The sequence below is a fragment of the Myotis nattereri genome (genome assembly GCF_964212035.1).
Source record: "Myotis nattereri genome assembly, chromosome: 2".
Lineage (NCBI taxonomy): Eukaryota > Metazoa > Chordata > Mammalia > Chiroptera > Vespertilionidae > Myotis > Myotis nattereri.
In genome coordinates, this window is record NC_138076.1 from 196212231 (window position 1) to 196227847 (window position 15617).

The 15617-nt window shown below is 36.7% G+C and overlaps 1 protein-coding gene across 1 annotated transcript in view; it reads right to left on the reverse strand.

Annotated features, from left to right (window-relative positions):
- The window catches only part of FGD6 (FYVE, RhoGEF and PH domain containing 6), a 132117-nt gene that overhangs the window by 115907 nt on the left and 593 nt on the right, over positions 1–15617 (reverse strand). The window contains exons 2-3 of the mRNA XM_081084449.1: positions 9134–9405; positions 7008–8833 (exon numbers count right to left, since the gene is read on the reverse strand). Of these exons, the coding sequence (XP_080940575.1) occupies positions 7008–8833; positions 9134–9405 (2098 nt within the window). The remainder of the gene's footprint in view (positions 1–7007; positions 8834–9133; positions 9406–15617) is intronic.

Consider the following 15617-nt stretch of genomic DNA (forward strand, 5'->3'; position numbering starts at 1 on the left):
ATTCCTTCTTTACACATTATATCTACCTTCCTGGACTTGAAATTAGTTGTCAAATAATTCAAATCAGAACTGCTTTTCATACTGAGAAAGAAAAAGAAAGCTATTCTAAATTTATTAAAAACCACATTTATTCTTTAATTCCTAATGTTTCAAATGATACTAACATATGCCAAAGTATATCAACTGTTACCAAGAAACTGACTTCAAAAAAATATATGATCTAACTAAAACAAAGATTTCAACAGAATCCACAGGAGCTAAACGAACAAGTAGCTATGCCATTTCAAACATAAAACGGCTAAATGTGTTTGTTTTCCTTTTTATTTTTATCCAAACATTCAGGAAAAACTGACTTTCTTTGTTCAGTGTTTATTATTTCACCTTTCCTGAATCAGAAACCAAAATACTTTGATAAATGGGCGAGTCTGGTAAACAGACCCTTGAACATTAGGGACCAGAAAAACTAATCCAGTTGCATTTCCATCTTTATCCATTTTTCCTAAAGTCACTACCACTGTGATTCAATTTCTTTATTATAGAAGGGTATGATAACACCAAATACAACCTTACTCCAATTCAATTTATATGTAACTAAAATGAATTTATAATACATGCAAACAAGAAGGACTGAAAAATCTGAAAGACAATTGCAGAAGACAGCTGTTTGTCCTGGAAATACTATCATAATACTTTATTCCACTGATAGTCTATTTGGCCGACCCAATTTTTACAGCTCCAATGATAGATTATCTCTGTCTGATGTCAAAACTACTTGCAAAAACTTTTTTTTTTTTTGCTCTCCCAGAAATCCATGAACACAAATAATTATCAGACCCAGACTAAACCACCAAAGTAGATTTTCCATACCACCCAGAAGAATACTAGCCAATTCCATTCTTGAACTTAACTTTTAATCTCAGTATTTAATAAAAAGGTCAGCACTTTTTTGTAGCTTCCCACACCCATAGCGCTACAAGTCAAACTGCTCTTTATTCCTAATATAGTTTTAAGAAAATAGCATAATAAATATGCTCATATAAACATGTCTACTGTTTTAAATAAAGGGCTTTCCTTAAATACCAAATTAGTCTATGCAATGCCAGGAAAAGATGATATATGTAAAAGAAATCTCTGTCAAAAAATAAAAAATAAAGGAAATGTCTGCAAGAACACAGAGAGCTTACAAAACTAATATAAAAGTACAGGCATTACTTCGGATATCTGAAACAAGAACATACCCACCCCCTTATGTATGAACTTAAGTCTGCATCTGGAATTCCACGGAACTACCTAGAGGACTGGTGAGTCAAGGTTCATCTTCTATACTTCTTCATCCTGCTCCCTTCCCGCTTAATATTTTCCTCAACACACTAAATGTTTCCTCTTTAAATACACCAGCATTTAAGATTTATAAAAACTATTTTGTTCTATTGTTCTGTTTCAGTCTTGCCACAGTCTAATTTTTTATTACTTTCCATTGTATTTTTCATATATTAGAAGCTAAATATGTTCTTGTGGGCTGGCTAGGAACTTAACTCCTACTCATAGTTATTTCTACTGCAAAAATGCATTCTGAGTTCCAACCAACCTACTTATAGGTTTAAAACACTCACAGATTGATGGATTTCTAATTATTATTATCTATCAGGTTCTTACAGGAATTAAAAATGCTTAGAAAAAGAATGAGGTCTCCCCATATCTGCTTTTTCCCAAAGAGATCCTACTGGGAATATTTCTCTAACAAATAGGTTAGAAGCTCATTTTGCAAAGCAATTTATGTCTCGCTGATATAAACAGTTGAAATTTTACGAAAACTTGGCTAAACTATAAAATGTTTATAGACTTTTTAATATTCAAAAACTTAATAAAAGCCCAGCAATAAAAAAACCAATCAATTACCTCTAAAGATGCCATCCTTTTCCCTGAAAATGTGCAAATAAATATCAGCTATATCAAAACAGTATAATTTTATCAAGCAAGACAGGATGTCTGTGTGTGTGTGTGTACACACAATCGCAATGTTGGATATTTCTTTCATTACTAACTGAAAATACACCTTTAAAAATAGTGACATTCTATCACATTAAAGCATATCTATCCGATACAATATCACTTACATGTTTTGATAGGAAATTAGACCAAAGGAATAGAGCTGGACAAAATACTGCAATTCAACTACTTACCAATACTTATTTAAAAGGAAAAAAGAAAAGCTTTATTGCCAAGAAATAAAACCAAACGCTCCTAGTTGCAGTTTAAAATGTAGGGTAAGTACATAAACATATTTGCCAAAACTGTGTGGCTATGATTCCAACACAAGAAACATAGAATTAAAGAGTCATACAAATTTTTGATATTTCCTGAGCTGATGCTGAAAATAGCTCACAGGAAAGTGCTACTGTTAAGATATACGAATCCCAACCCCACCCTCTATGCATAATCTTATTGGTGTTATGACAACATGGAAAGGCTCATTAGGGCTATTAATTTATACTTTAATCATTATTAAAATTCAACAATACCACCAGATGGTAAATGCAACCCAAGAGAAATATCTTCTAGACCAGGTCTAATAATTTATAACATAAATCCTATAATGGGATTTGAGGCAAATTGTAATGCCTTTTGGCAGCTCTTTAAGCACAGTTTTGTGTTTAAAATGGTGAAAAAACAAACAACCAAAAAATTTAGTACTGCCCTTCATCAGAGAGGAGGGCTACTAATTAATTAAAAACAAATGATGCTGACGTTTGTTTTATTTTGAATTCTGGTGCTTGAGGAAAACCAAAAGATAAATTCAAACCTTTGAGTGATGGAAACTTCTGGGCAAAGTTTCAAGGGACAGCAATTCACATTTTCTGATTCTACTTCCTCTCTTCTCAGTCCTCCTCAGTCTGCAATCTGGTTTCTTTGCTCAGAGCACCAACAAAATTGCTCTTATTAAGGTTACAAAATGACCTGGAAATGCCAAATCAGGTGTTGTCCATTTTACAAGCTTGGGTACCTCTGAAAAGTCATCTTTATTATCCTACTTGGGGTACAACTCAGACAAAGCTTGGATTAATAAAACCATGTTATCTATAATTGTCTGCCGCCTCACTGACCAGAATAGGCACCCCTTTCACCTTTTAATGCACACTGCTTGACGTATGGTCAGTATTTTGGAATAAATAAATTGAGGGCTTACTAGGTTACCTAGGAAAACCCAATTCCCATACATTTTCTCTGAAATGCTTACAGTAAGAACAAACTAAAATCACAGAGGAAAAACCTGAGATGTTTCCAGGGAAAATTTTTATTGGTTATAGAATTAAGAAATCTGCTATAATTTCAAGAGGAAAATTCGAACATTTGGACACTATTATTTTGTTGATTTGTCTATAACTCTTTAATAAAGGCTCAGATTTTTGGAACTTCCTTATGAAAATCAAACTTCTTAAGTAATAGTTTGATTACTTAAGGAGTAACGGAGCACTCATCACCTGCATAGAGTAAGAAAAAAAGGACTGTTGCTGGCTAGTTGTTTTGGATTTATAATGCCTGAAACCTTCTGGGAAAGAGAGCTCATAACTGTACCCAAAACACACCCGATTTGAGAACTCTGTGGCTTCCAGAGCAGTGACCCAATGATGGTCTAATTGGGAACACGTAAAAGCTACTGTTTCTACAGCCATAGGCACTCCCTTTCATCCTCCCTCACCTTCAGATTTGGCTGGTCTTCTTTCCCCACTAAGGGGTTTCCCAATGCCACTCCTCACTCATCCAGCCCTTCCCAGTTTCTTTTACTCACTGATGACTAGGGGTCAGAAACTCACTTAGCAGTATCATGCAGTTAGCATAGGAGAATGGGGAGGGGGAAGGGGAAGGGGTAAGATTAAGAAAAGAAGGGAAGGAAAATCCATTGCTTACTAAATGGCAATGATCCAGCCCTTCCTTTCTCCTTATCACTCCCAATGCTTTAGTCTTTCTCACAGCAAGCCCAGCCCCCAATTTCCTCATTCTTCTTTAGTCACCTCACCCTTTCCACAAACTCTGCTGCCTCAGACCCAGTGGATTTGCTCATCTTGATATCCTGGTGCTCAACCTCACCCTGGCCAACAACTCTCCTGCCTCAGCCCAAAGAAGTGCTGAGAGGAAATACTCACCTGGGAAGGGAGAAGGGGAGGCCAGAACACTAGTGGTTAATATAATTTGGGGGCTAAACTTTACCACCATTCCCAAAACTATTTCTTTAGGGAATATACTTCAAGTTTAAAATTATCATGAACTTTTAAAATAACAGAACCCTTTTGGAATTGGGGACCACCTATAATTATTTCCTGATAAATTATAAACATGTTGTTATAAATTTGAAATGGATTCATGAAATCTACATTCTAAAGAAGGTGACCATATGAGCTACTCCCAAGCTTGCCAAATATCTGTTTGGTCCAGAATCCAGTTATATATTGTAGACTCGGTGAGTTCTATAAACTAGTCTCATAGGTGAAATCCAGACTCTTCCCTGAGGGTTGAGAAACTGTTAGACACTCTTCTGATTCACTCCACAAAAATCTTAAACAGGGTTCATTTGCATTTTTTTCTTATCGTTTTAGAACCCTAGGGTGTTGGATTTAGAAGTACTCTAAGGAACAGATCTACAGTTTCAACAGCCAAAACAACCAAAAAGATTTCAACTTGGACCCTCTCAGCTCACTTCTCATTTACCTTATTTTAGGGTGTCCAGGTGTCCTCCTCATGAAGCCTTGGATTTTGCTTTTGCATCTATTCAATGTTATTATTAGAAGGTGCAACCTCCAAGCTGTTCATCTGATCCTATGTCTGCAGGCTTTTGATTCAGCTGGTACATTTTAGGGGCCTCAAGCCCGTTTACGGGTCCTCGCTTTAGGACTAAAGAAGAATATCTGGAAAACTAAATTCAAAAGCAAAGCTCACCCACTCTTCACCAGACTACCCTACTTACTGGCCTGCATTTTGTTCACAGCCACCCTTGGTGTCCTGGCTTCCCAAAAGAACCCTCCTCATGAATGCCATCCAGCTGAACTGGCTGGCTGTGTATATTTATTTACCCCTTCCAACCTGGTTCCCTCCAGCCAAGCAGCAGTGCCCCTGATAAGAAGCATATCAGACAAAGAACAAGTTCCAGGTCCTGGCTGGGTAGCTCAGTTAGTTACAGTGTTATCCCTATATGCCAAGGTTGCGGATTTAATCTCCGGTCAGGGCACATAACAAGTATCAAACAATGAATGCATGAATAAGTGGAACAACAAATCAATGTTTCACTCTCTCTCTCAAATCAATAAATCAATTTTTTTTAAATAAAAAGAACACGTTTCAGAATTTACAGCCTGTGTTAGAGAAAATGACAAACTCTCAGGATTTAAGCATGAGAGCCAACAGGAAACTTACACCAAGAGCCAAATCTCTAATTTCAAGAAAAAACTTCATTTTAGCTAAGAACAGTAGTATATCATGAAGAAGCCAAATTCATTCCTCTTTCTCACAGACACTCACACATACTTACACACACACACACACACACACACACACACACACACACACTACACAAAAGCATGTTAAAAGGAAGAGAGTACCAACAAAATTGTTCCTGAAGAGCAGGCATGAAAAGTTAGATGTGGTGGTTTTTTTTTAAGTTGGACACTTAACTACAATTCTCCATGGAAATATTTACACCAAGGAAGAGGCTTTTGCCTGGATACTAATATTCAGAATCAAGTCAGCTATGAGAAAAGTTAGGCAAGGGAGGTAAATTATCTTTTATGGATCAAAGGAGGAAGGGCAGAAAGGATTATGAGTAAAGAAAAATGCTAGGAGAATATCTAAAAGAACAATTTATTTTACTTGGTGTACTAAGATTTCATTAGATCGTTTTATTTATACAATTCATCCAATCATCATGTTTTTAGCCCTATATACCATATGTTAATATTTCTACAAAAGTCCCATTTTAAGACCTGAGTATTCAGAGGCTTGAAGTTAGTGACCAAAGAAAAACGTGAAGATTTCTAAAAGGTTAAAACCAACACTTTAAGTACAATGCAGAGTCTCCCTTTGAGACAGTGGAGAAAGGAAGCAGCTGCAATGGTTGCTTCCTTCACCTCTTTCTCATTCGCTCTCTCATGTACCTAACTAACACCTACTGACCTCTATTAAGCCCCTTTCTTGGCCTCATGCAGGACAAAAAGACCTCTTCATTGTGCTTAAAACCAAATATACAGATCAGACATACCAATAAATAACCATACCATAAGACAGATTGAGAGAAAGGCCATAAGGATAGCAGAGCATATAACTGGGAGGTCAGAATAGGAAGTAAACATTTCCCACTAGGTAACTGTACACGCTTCCTGAAGCCAATCATTGCTGAGCTAGACCATCAAAGATGGGCATGGTTTCAAGAAGACGAATGGAATGGGTATACCACGGGTAGAATGTGCTTATACAAAAGTGTTTCCTGCATTTTTCCTATATCCATCTGAAGTTAGTAATTAGCCTTCAACAAGTAAAATAAATAATCCTCAAAGAGTAGTAATTTTTGCAAATGTAGAAGTGCCCTGACAAGGGCACCATAGGTAAATGCATGAATTTTAATAACTTCAGATTTCCTACACCTAGCAAATAAAGCTCATTAAATTGGCCAATTTCCTCCCCTAAGTTCCAGCTATAACTTCCAAGTTGATGCTTTTGAGGCCCTGAGACCTCTCTGGTCCAGGTCTTTCATACCTATACTATTACTGGTTCAAATTCTTTGAATAAGGAACTAAGATAGGGTAACTACTTCACACTTGCATTGCAAATACCCAATCTGACTGTATGATAAAAGGAGACTGCTCTTTGAAATAATTTAATATACACATACTAACCCACTTTATCACCAAGTGATTTTTTTCCCCCCGTGTGAGATTTTACCTGTCTGACAGGGTTTTGAAAATTAATTTCAGTGATGCACATAAAAGTACAGTGTCTGTCTGGGACCTAAGTGTTACCTGGAATGCTGCTGTGTAGGTCCAAGTTGCAGCTGGCCATCTGAAGCTTCATACAGGTCTTCTACCTCATACACATTTGCATCAGTGTCCTCCATGCTGCTGGAATTCTGCCTTTCCAACTCTAGAGTTTTCCCGACAGCCATACCAAGTGGAAAGTTCTCATACTCGGGTATTTCCTCATAATGGCGTACATTTTCATAATCTGGTGCACAGTCACTTGTAACAGATTTACAAGGCGCCTGAGATGTTGCCTCCCTAGAGAGCATTTGGTCATCCAAAGACTCAGCTCTTGGTCCATTAGTTGCACTGCTCTGGCCCCGAGACTTCTTCCTCTTCTTTTGAGATTCCAGACTGTAGTTATCTGCAGAATATGACTTGATGGGTTTATTTCTCTTCTCTTCAACTAATACGCCATGCCAATCACTTTCAATCTCTTTTCCCTCCCCACCTGAGAGTCTGCCAGCGATTGTGCCTTCAAGTTGGCTACTCTTGGACCAAAATTTCTGGAAGTCACTCTTCATGAAACAGATGGACAGCTTCATGTTGAGCAACTTCTTTAAAGAGTGTTTCCTTTGAGAATCTTTGCAAGGCTTAGTGCACCTATCCATATCCACAGCAGACAGTGATTTTGCTCTAGGCTTGGTCAGGGCATTTGAAGGCTCACTATTTGAGGATGTGGTGATAGACTTTAAGGATTCTGGGTTCCCTTTAAAGGGTAAAATAGGATGAGGTAATTTCCACACTGGCTTTTCTAAAGTCCTTTTGGACATCTCAAAGGAGGACGACGTACCATGGTTTTGGGCACACAATTGTTGGTGATTTCTTTCCGGGTCCTTTTTTTCTTCATTTGAGGAATATGAACTTTTCTCCATAAGCTCCTCTGAGGCAGCCTTTTTAAGCATTCCTGCAGCAGGCAAGCTGTGTCTTTGAGGTTTTTTGGGGACAATTTTTGAGGAACTTACATCTTTCATTGTAGATTCCTTTTGCATTTGAGGGACAGCCCCTCCCAAGTTACAGGCCATAGGTAAACGTTTGTTGCAAGCTAATTTCAGCTGCTTAGGCAGGCTCATAGATACAGTACTGCATCTTATAAAACTGGTCCGTTTGTCCACAGCAGGTGACATACTAGAACCATCTATTGTCTTGCTGTCAGAACTCAAATTAGAATCTGTATCCAAAGAAGGTGTCATTTCTTCAGAGGAAGGGGTTTCATGACACATGGCTTTCTGGGAATCAACTAAGTTTTGTCTGTCACTGTTGGAGTCCACATTCAATTCACTTTTCTTTCCTGGTTTCACTTTGTTCACCTGTTCCTGGTTATACAAAACATTCTGATAAATGATTTCATTGTTTTTCAAACTATCTTCAAAAAGACAAGAAGAGTTAATGTCTAAATTCTCTGGTTTTTCAGTACTTTCACTAGGAGTATCTATGTGCTCTTGACGAAACAGCCGTGCGGCACGTGTCTTTCTGGGCTTGGGAGTTGGAAATTTTGAAGTACATGATACTAAGTGAACTTCTAAGGGACCAAGGTCTTTGACTTCTGAGTTCTTACTAACTCCATCTGAAGATAAAAAAGTACTCCTTTTACCATGTGCCAGAGCTTCTTGTTCAGATGAATGAAAGCAAATATGGCTTTTTTCACTGTCATCCTGACAAGTTTCAATATTTTGAAGTTCATCGATAGGAAGTTGCAGGAGGCAGTAGTGATCAGGAACCTTTTCAAAGCTGGACTGGGAAGGTGTCAAGTCTGAAAATTCAATTCTGAACTGTCCGTTGGAGTTACAGCCCTCATTCGTTTCTGGGCTGTCTGTGGAAGTGTGCTTCTGTGGGGAAATAAAGGGTGATGTTCATTAAAACATCTTTAAACTTCTCTTCTAGGATGCTTACCTTTAAAAAACAACTGTACTCTGGCTCTTGACCATTTCACCATTAGAATCATTTCTACTCATTGTTTTTATAGCTGAAATGAACTCATCAATTTTACTATTTTCTAAATTTTCAGGCATTTCTAGTGACGCTAAGACAAGTTGCTTTACACACAAATTCTCTCTAGTCCCAAGCTTATGGATACACTAACTGCAGGAACACATTGGTAAAATATAACCACAGCTCTGATGCCCTACCTTTTTGCAAGAAGAGCTGTCAGCACTTTCAGGTAATTCCTGTTTATGTTCTTCCAGATTCACGATGGTTTTCCTTGATGGTGACTGCCTGATGTCACAAACAGGTGAGCTTTTCAGAACTTTTGGTTTAGGGGCTATTGCTGGTTTGGCTTTCTTTGTTGACTGTGGAACACTAGAAATCACAATATCAGGTTTGGGTGCAATAGGAGGTGGTACTGACTTATTATTTGCCACAAACTTTGGTTTGGGGGCCAGTGGTGGCTTCTTAATCTCTAGAAAGAAAAAAATAATAACATGATTAAAAAAAAAAAAGGCAGGAGATGATAAATGGTTACATTTGATAACTTTTACTTTTGACAATAAGGTGCACCTGCATTTTACTAGGTAGATTATGTTACACTAGGGCCCCAGTGCACGGATTCTCAGCCTGGCCTACACCCTCTCACAATCCGAGACCCCTCGAGGGATGTCAGACTGCTGGTTTCAGCCTGATCCCTGGTGGCCCAATCCAGACAGGAGGAGCCCAATCCCATCAGGCCCCATCCAGACAGGAGGGAGACGGATCCTGTGCATTGAGCGTCCAACCAGTCAACCTGTCATTCGGTCGCTTAGGCTTTTATATATATAGATTGTATAGAGTCAATATTAGCCTTAAAATTGTCTCAGTTCTAGAGTACATAACTTTGGGTATACTATACATTTCTTAATATGGTTTTTCTTCTAACTTTGGAACAGATAACCATAAGTTCAGACCACACTAAGTGAAATAAATGGCTTCTCCTTGGGTCCCAAGTAATAGGAGAAAGTACTTCAGTTCATTTGCTAAGTGCTAAGAGTTGAATTTGCCGGTTATTTGTAGGACACAACTCTTTTTTATTTTATTTTATGGCAACCAAAAAGTATATTAATTTAATTATATTGAAATAAAAGATTTCTGTTCAAAGGAACCATGAACAAAGTCACTAAAACAATAGAACACAAGATACTTGCAATATCTGAAACAACCAGGGTTTACCCTTTCTAGAATATATAAGGAATTTCTGCACATTACCCAGGAGAAACTGTCAACCCAGTGCAAAATGGTTGAAGGATACGACTAGTAACTTATAGATGAGAAAACTCTAAAGCTAACAAGTACTTTGAAGAGATGTTTAAAAGCATTAATAATTGGAGAAAATATAAATTAAAGCAATAATGAGATCTCACTTTATACATATTAGACTGGTGGAGTTAGAAAGCTAGATAATGCCATATGTTGGAGGCAATGTGTTGATATAAGAACATAATCCAATGCTTGAGGTAATGGACTGGTTATAGCAATCCTGAAGATCAATCAATCGGGCAGCTACAGTCAAATTTAATATGTTGAGCCTGAGAATAGAGATATTTAAGAAGGGATCTTGGTGGCTAATTGGGCTGAAATTTAAAAACAGAGCCAAGCAGCAGTTGCTAAACAGGGTCCTCTTGTACAGCTACACTTCACGAAGAAGCCTACCCTGATTTGCCTGCATGCTGGCTGAGCCAGCCCTTATAAAGGAATTCTGGGAATCCTATATCAACCAATAGAATTAAAACGTTCCCCATCCAATCAGAGCTGTGCAACTGTATTCTCATTTTCATCTTCACCAACTAATCAGAGTGGCTCCATTCTGACCAATCAGGACGGTGTTATTTGGACCAAGGATACAACTCTTTAAGCTTCTCATATGAATAAGCAATATTCGTCTACCTCAAAGATACACAATAGAGATGTGTAAATGTCTTTATCAATAACCTATATCACTATAACCCCAAAACAATCTTAAAATGAAATACAGAAATCAGAAATTTTTCAAAGTTAAAACTAAAAAGTAATTCTTCTGTATTAGTTGAGGCTCATAATAAAACTAGTATTTCTCTGTGCAGGGTTGTCAATGGGGAATTTTCATTCTAATCCTTCATGGAGCTCAACCCCAGGTCTAATCAACTAGTTTCTGGGATTTAAGCCTGGACATATGTATCCCCTGGACATATTTTTTCTTAGGATCCACAGGTGAGTATGCTGTGTACCCTTCATTAGTGCATTTAAAAGATGACCACAATGTCTAGTCTTCCTAGTCATTATATAAAAAGTACTGAGGGAGCACCTATTATACTGAGTTAGATTTCTACAGATCTGCTCTTAGCCTAGAAACCTAATAATAGCTTCACACAAAAGACCGATAAAATGAGATATAGAGAGTCAGGTTTTTTAAGTTCTTTTAAGTTTTTCCACCTATACTGTCATTTATCACATAGTCATACTTCCTCAATGAAATCCTGAGGTAAAATATCTTCTTACATTTCTTATATTTATGTTTGTTCCTCCAATATCATCTAATGCTTAATAAAAACGTGATTTACTAAAAAAAAAAACTTTCAAAAAAAAACCTTTCAAAATATCTACTGGACATTGTTTAATTACTTGAATACACAGAGGCTTAGATACTTCATATGGTGATGAATTTCTTTTCAACAAAGGAAATTAGTCACAATGCTCGGGAAGATATTACATGGAACTGAGTTTTAAAAAAATTAAAAAGAGTTCCTTTTATCAACCAAGGAAGAATTTCCCAAACCTCTAATATTATGTGTTCAATCAAGATCACCAGATAACAGATGCTTTCTCACTCAATATAATGTTGTGACAAATAAAGAAAATAATGAAATATTTTCAAAATAACTTAATACAAATTCCCAAAGCTTTTTACATTAGCAGTTATCTATCCAATAAGCATGTTATTAGTTTTTTGTTTTGTTTGTTTTATAGGAAGAAAAAAATTGGAAAGCCCTTCAAAGCCTAATGCTAAAGCTTGGTATAATGATCTCTCAAATTCAACTCTTGGTCTATTAAGTCAGTTCTTAAAAGAAAGCCTGAATGCCCTAGGCCTCTTCCCAAGCTCTCATCTTACTCAAGTTAATGAAAACTGACAGGTCGTCATGTTGATTTCATTTCTGTAACCATTCTTAAAGCATTCTACCTCTGGGATTTCTGAAGGAATGGGGGGGGAGGGGGGAGATCCATTTTGCAAGATGAAAAGGGTTCTGGAGATTGACTGCCCAGCAATGTGAATGTACTTAATTAACACTACTGAACTGTACACTTAAAAATGATAAAGATAACAAATTTGTGTTATGTGTATTTTACCACAACCAAACAAAAAAAGAACCCATCTAGGCAAATTAATCTTTTACTTTCTGAAAATACAGCTTTGTCAGAAGCTTCCAGGTCATTTAACTGATCGATTTTTTATTTGTAGTTAAATTTTTTTAAATCCTCACCAGAGGACATGCTTAAAAAAGAGAGAGAGAGAGAGAGGAGAGAGAGAGAAACATCGATCGGTTGCCCCTCCACAAGTGCCCTGATCCAGGATTGAACCAGCAACCTAGGTATGTGACCTGACAGGATATCTAATCTAGCAACCTTTCGGTGCACAGGACGATGCTCAACCAACTGAGCCACTCCGGCCAGGCTAATTAAATTGTTTTTTAATCTCTGTTCCCAATTTTACTCTTTTCTTTAAATGTGTCTTCTATATGAGTCTGCTTCCAACAGACTTAATCTCTGTTCTCTTTAGTGTCCTAGAAATTAAATTACTTACATATGAGCTGTGGTTGATTGCCAACAAAAGTAGCCCAGCATTATGTACCTAATGCCCTCAATGCATACTCATTGAATTAAGTAAACAGCTGTGAAATTTGGCTCACCAGTGTTAGCTAACCATGAACATATTAGACTTTAGTGGAAGTCAATGTGGGGAGCTGGCTAACCTAATTATTTGCCTTTCTGCAGATCTGGCTGCCTCAGTTTCCTTACTTGTAAATAAAGAGTTGGACAGAACTGTAAAGCCCATATGATTCTGAGATGATAACTTCTGAGATACTTGCTTCAGGAGAACCTTTATTTTCTCCAGCCCCTTTGTCCTGTATGATTTTTCATCAGTATAACTTTGTTTTTCACCACTAGAAAGGAAGCTCCAAAGGGGCAGGCACTTTGTCTCATTGCGATGTCCCCAATGGTGAAAATAGGGCCCGAGGAATAGTCAGACCTGCCACATACACTTACTCTTTAATATTTCTCAGTAACAGGAAATTTCTTTTTTTTTAAAAGTCCATACCCATTTTAATGTAGATAATATTTTGAAAAGTATCAGGAATCAACTTCAATAGGATTATTGAATAAGTTCTTAATTATTAGTAGGAACAAGTATTCAACTAAGTCACTGGTACAGAAATATCTGGAATCCTTCATTATTATTATCATTACTTTTTTTCATGGCTCTATTATGAAAGAAACACAACTCAAAAAAAAAAAAAATAACAAGCCATTGTATTGTGGTCTGCTCCAATGTCAAATTCTTGAAGTAAGTACATGATCTTTGGAAATGGATCCAGCACCTTTGCATCTTAATACTGTATCAACAGTCAGACCCAAAGCCTTTCAGAGTAAAGCAGCAAATCTTTTATTTATACAGCTGTTTGGCTCCAGGAAAAAATAAGGTAAGACTGTAAAGCACTTGTACCATGTCACTATTACAAACATACTGTCATCTATGACACACAGATGGCTGCGGCTCACATGCACACTTTCTTAGCTTTCAAACCAGCCGTAAAGGAAAGCACAAGCATTAATGAGACAGTGACCTGTACAAGTTAAAAAAAAAAAAAAATAGAAAACACATACCTGTAATTACCTCTCCTTTTAAATACATTGATTAGAATAATTCTAAAATCTTACTATGGGCCTATTCTTTCACAGATGTTTCAGAAAAACAAAGCAAGCTCTTCTTCAGGATACAGAAAACATAGATGTTCTACAACATTTCTCTTATTTCCTTAAATTAAGCTAACCATGCCAAATCCCGCAGATTAGCTTCGATATAAACAAACATTCCCTTCCCCAATTGGAAATAACTTTCCTAAACTTTTAATTAAATTGACTATTGTTCCAAAAAGCATAAACAGCTTGTAAAAATGATGAACAGATAATCTTATAAGAATAGGATGAAAATAAAACCCAATTTTCTTCCATATCCTCCATTTAGACATGTGAAAGAATTAAAATAAATCTTAACAGATGCGTGGACAAAAAAGTAGCTAATGCTTCTCAGCAAACCATGCTAAAAACTAACTCAGCTAAACACAGGAAGTGTCCCTCTTTTAAAACACCACAAAAATGTCTGTGGATTTCTTTAATTGTAAAGTTGATAAAATATAAAAATAGCTTGCATTATTCTAGGGTAATGCAAATTAAAGAATCATAAACCTCCAGACTGAGCCCTAGATCAGGTTTACATATTTAAATGTCATATTAAATGCTTCTGTATCTCTTCATTATAAACTGTTAGAACTGGGATTGAAAACTGATGCATATAAGGTATAAATATTTTAAACGTGCTTGATACTCCAAAAGAGAGGAGAGCTAAAATTAGCTGGAAGGGTTTAAATCCAACCACTTTAAATTAATTAGAAGAGCTCAGTAATAAAGGAAAACTGAACAAAGGTGGGGCACAGAAATTTAGGATGAAAATAATTCACCTCAAGTAGGAAGCCTCACTTTGGTAAGGAAATGAGTTTATAAGGAACATGATATGACAACATATCTCCTACACATACATATAACATCAGAAAGGAAAGATCCACAATTTCTTCAGGAATACTACTTCACTCTTTGCTTTCTTACTACTATTGGCTACCTTCTTGCCTAGTTACCTATAACCTTTTTACACCTAGCAGTGCAACACTTCAATAAATCTAGGCTTTAGAAATAAGACAACTTAGAACATTTAGAGTGCTGTTTGACAGTTTCACGTTGCAGGAATTTAAAACAAATGCCAAGAAAAGCAAAGTGATTCTAGAAGTCACTTCGAGGGAAAACTTTACACTACTTTACTATAAAATTTCTAATAAAAGTGTATTTCTTTCAACGTGGACGAAACAAAGAAAGAAAAAAAAAACCCTTAATACTGAATACATTAAAAATTGTGGTTTAAAAAGTAACCTATATTCTTATCAATTGGATCTAAAACCACTTTAGTAATTATCATGGAATATATGAACTGTTCCTTAAAAATGTTTAGAAATATGTGCAGAATTGCTCAAAATCCAAAGGTAAACAGTTTGTCGTTTGGATGAAGGGAAACAACTATAGGGGGCAGACGGAAAATCAGGCTGTGTTTATACTAACCAGGTAGAAATAGAAAAGAAAATCCATTAAAAAAAAATTGGGCGAAGATGAGCAAAAAATTGCCATGGGCACTTCTATTCCTCTACTTCTCGGGTGACGGGGAAAACTTGATGGTTATCCTTTTTTTCAGGATAAACCACCTCTTTATCTACTGAGTAATACGCGTCAGGATTTCCAGTCGATACCAGGTTGAAAGCGACTCAGCACCGTCGCCGAGTTCAACACTCTGGGAACACTGCCCTTTCTTAGAATAACTGATTTCTTAACATGGTCATCTAA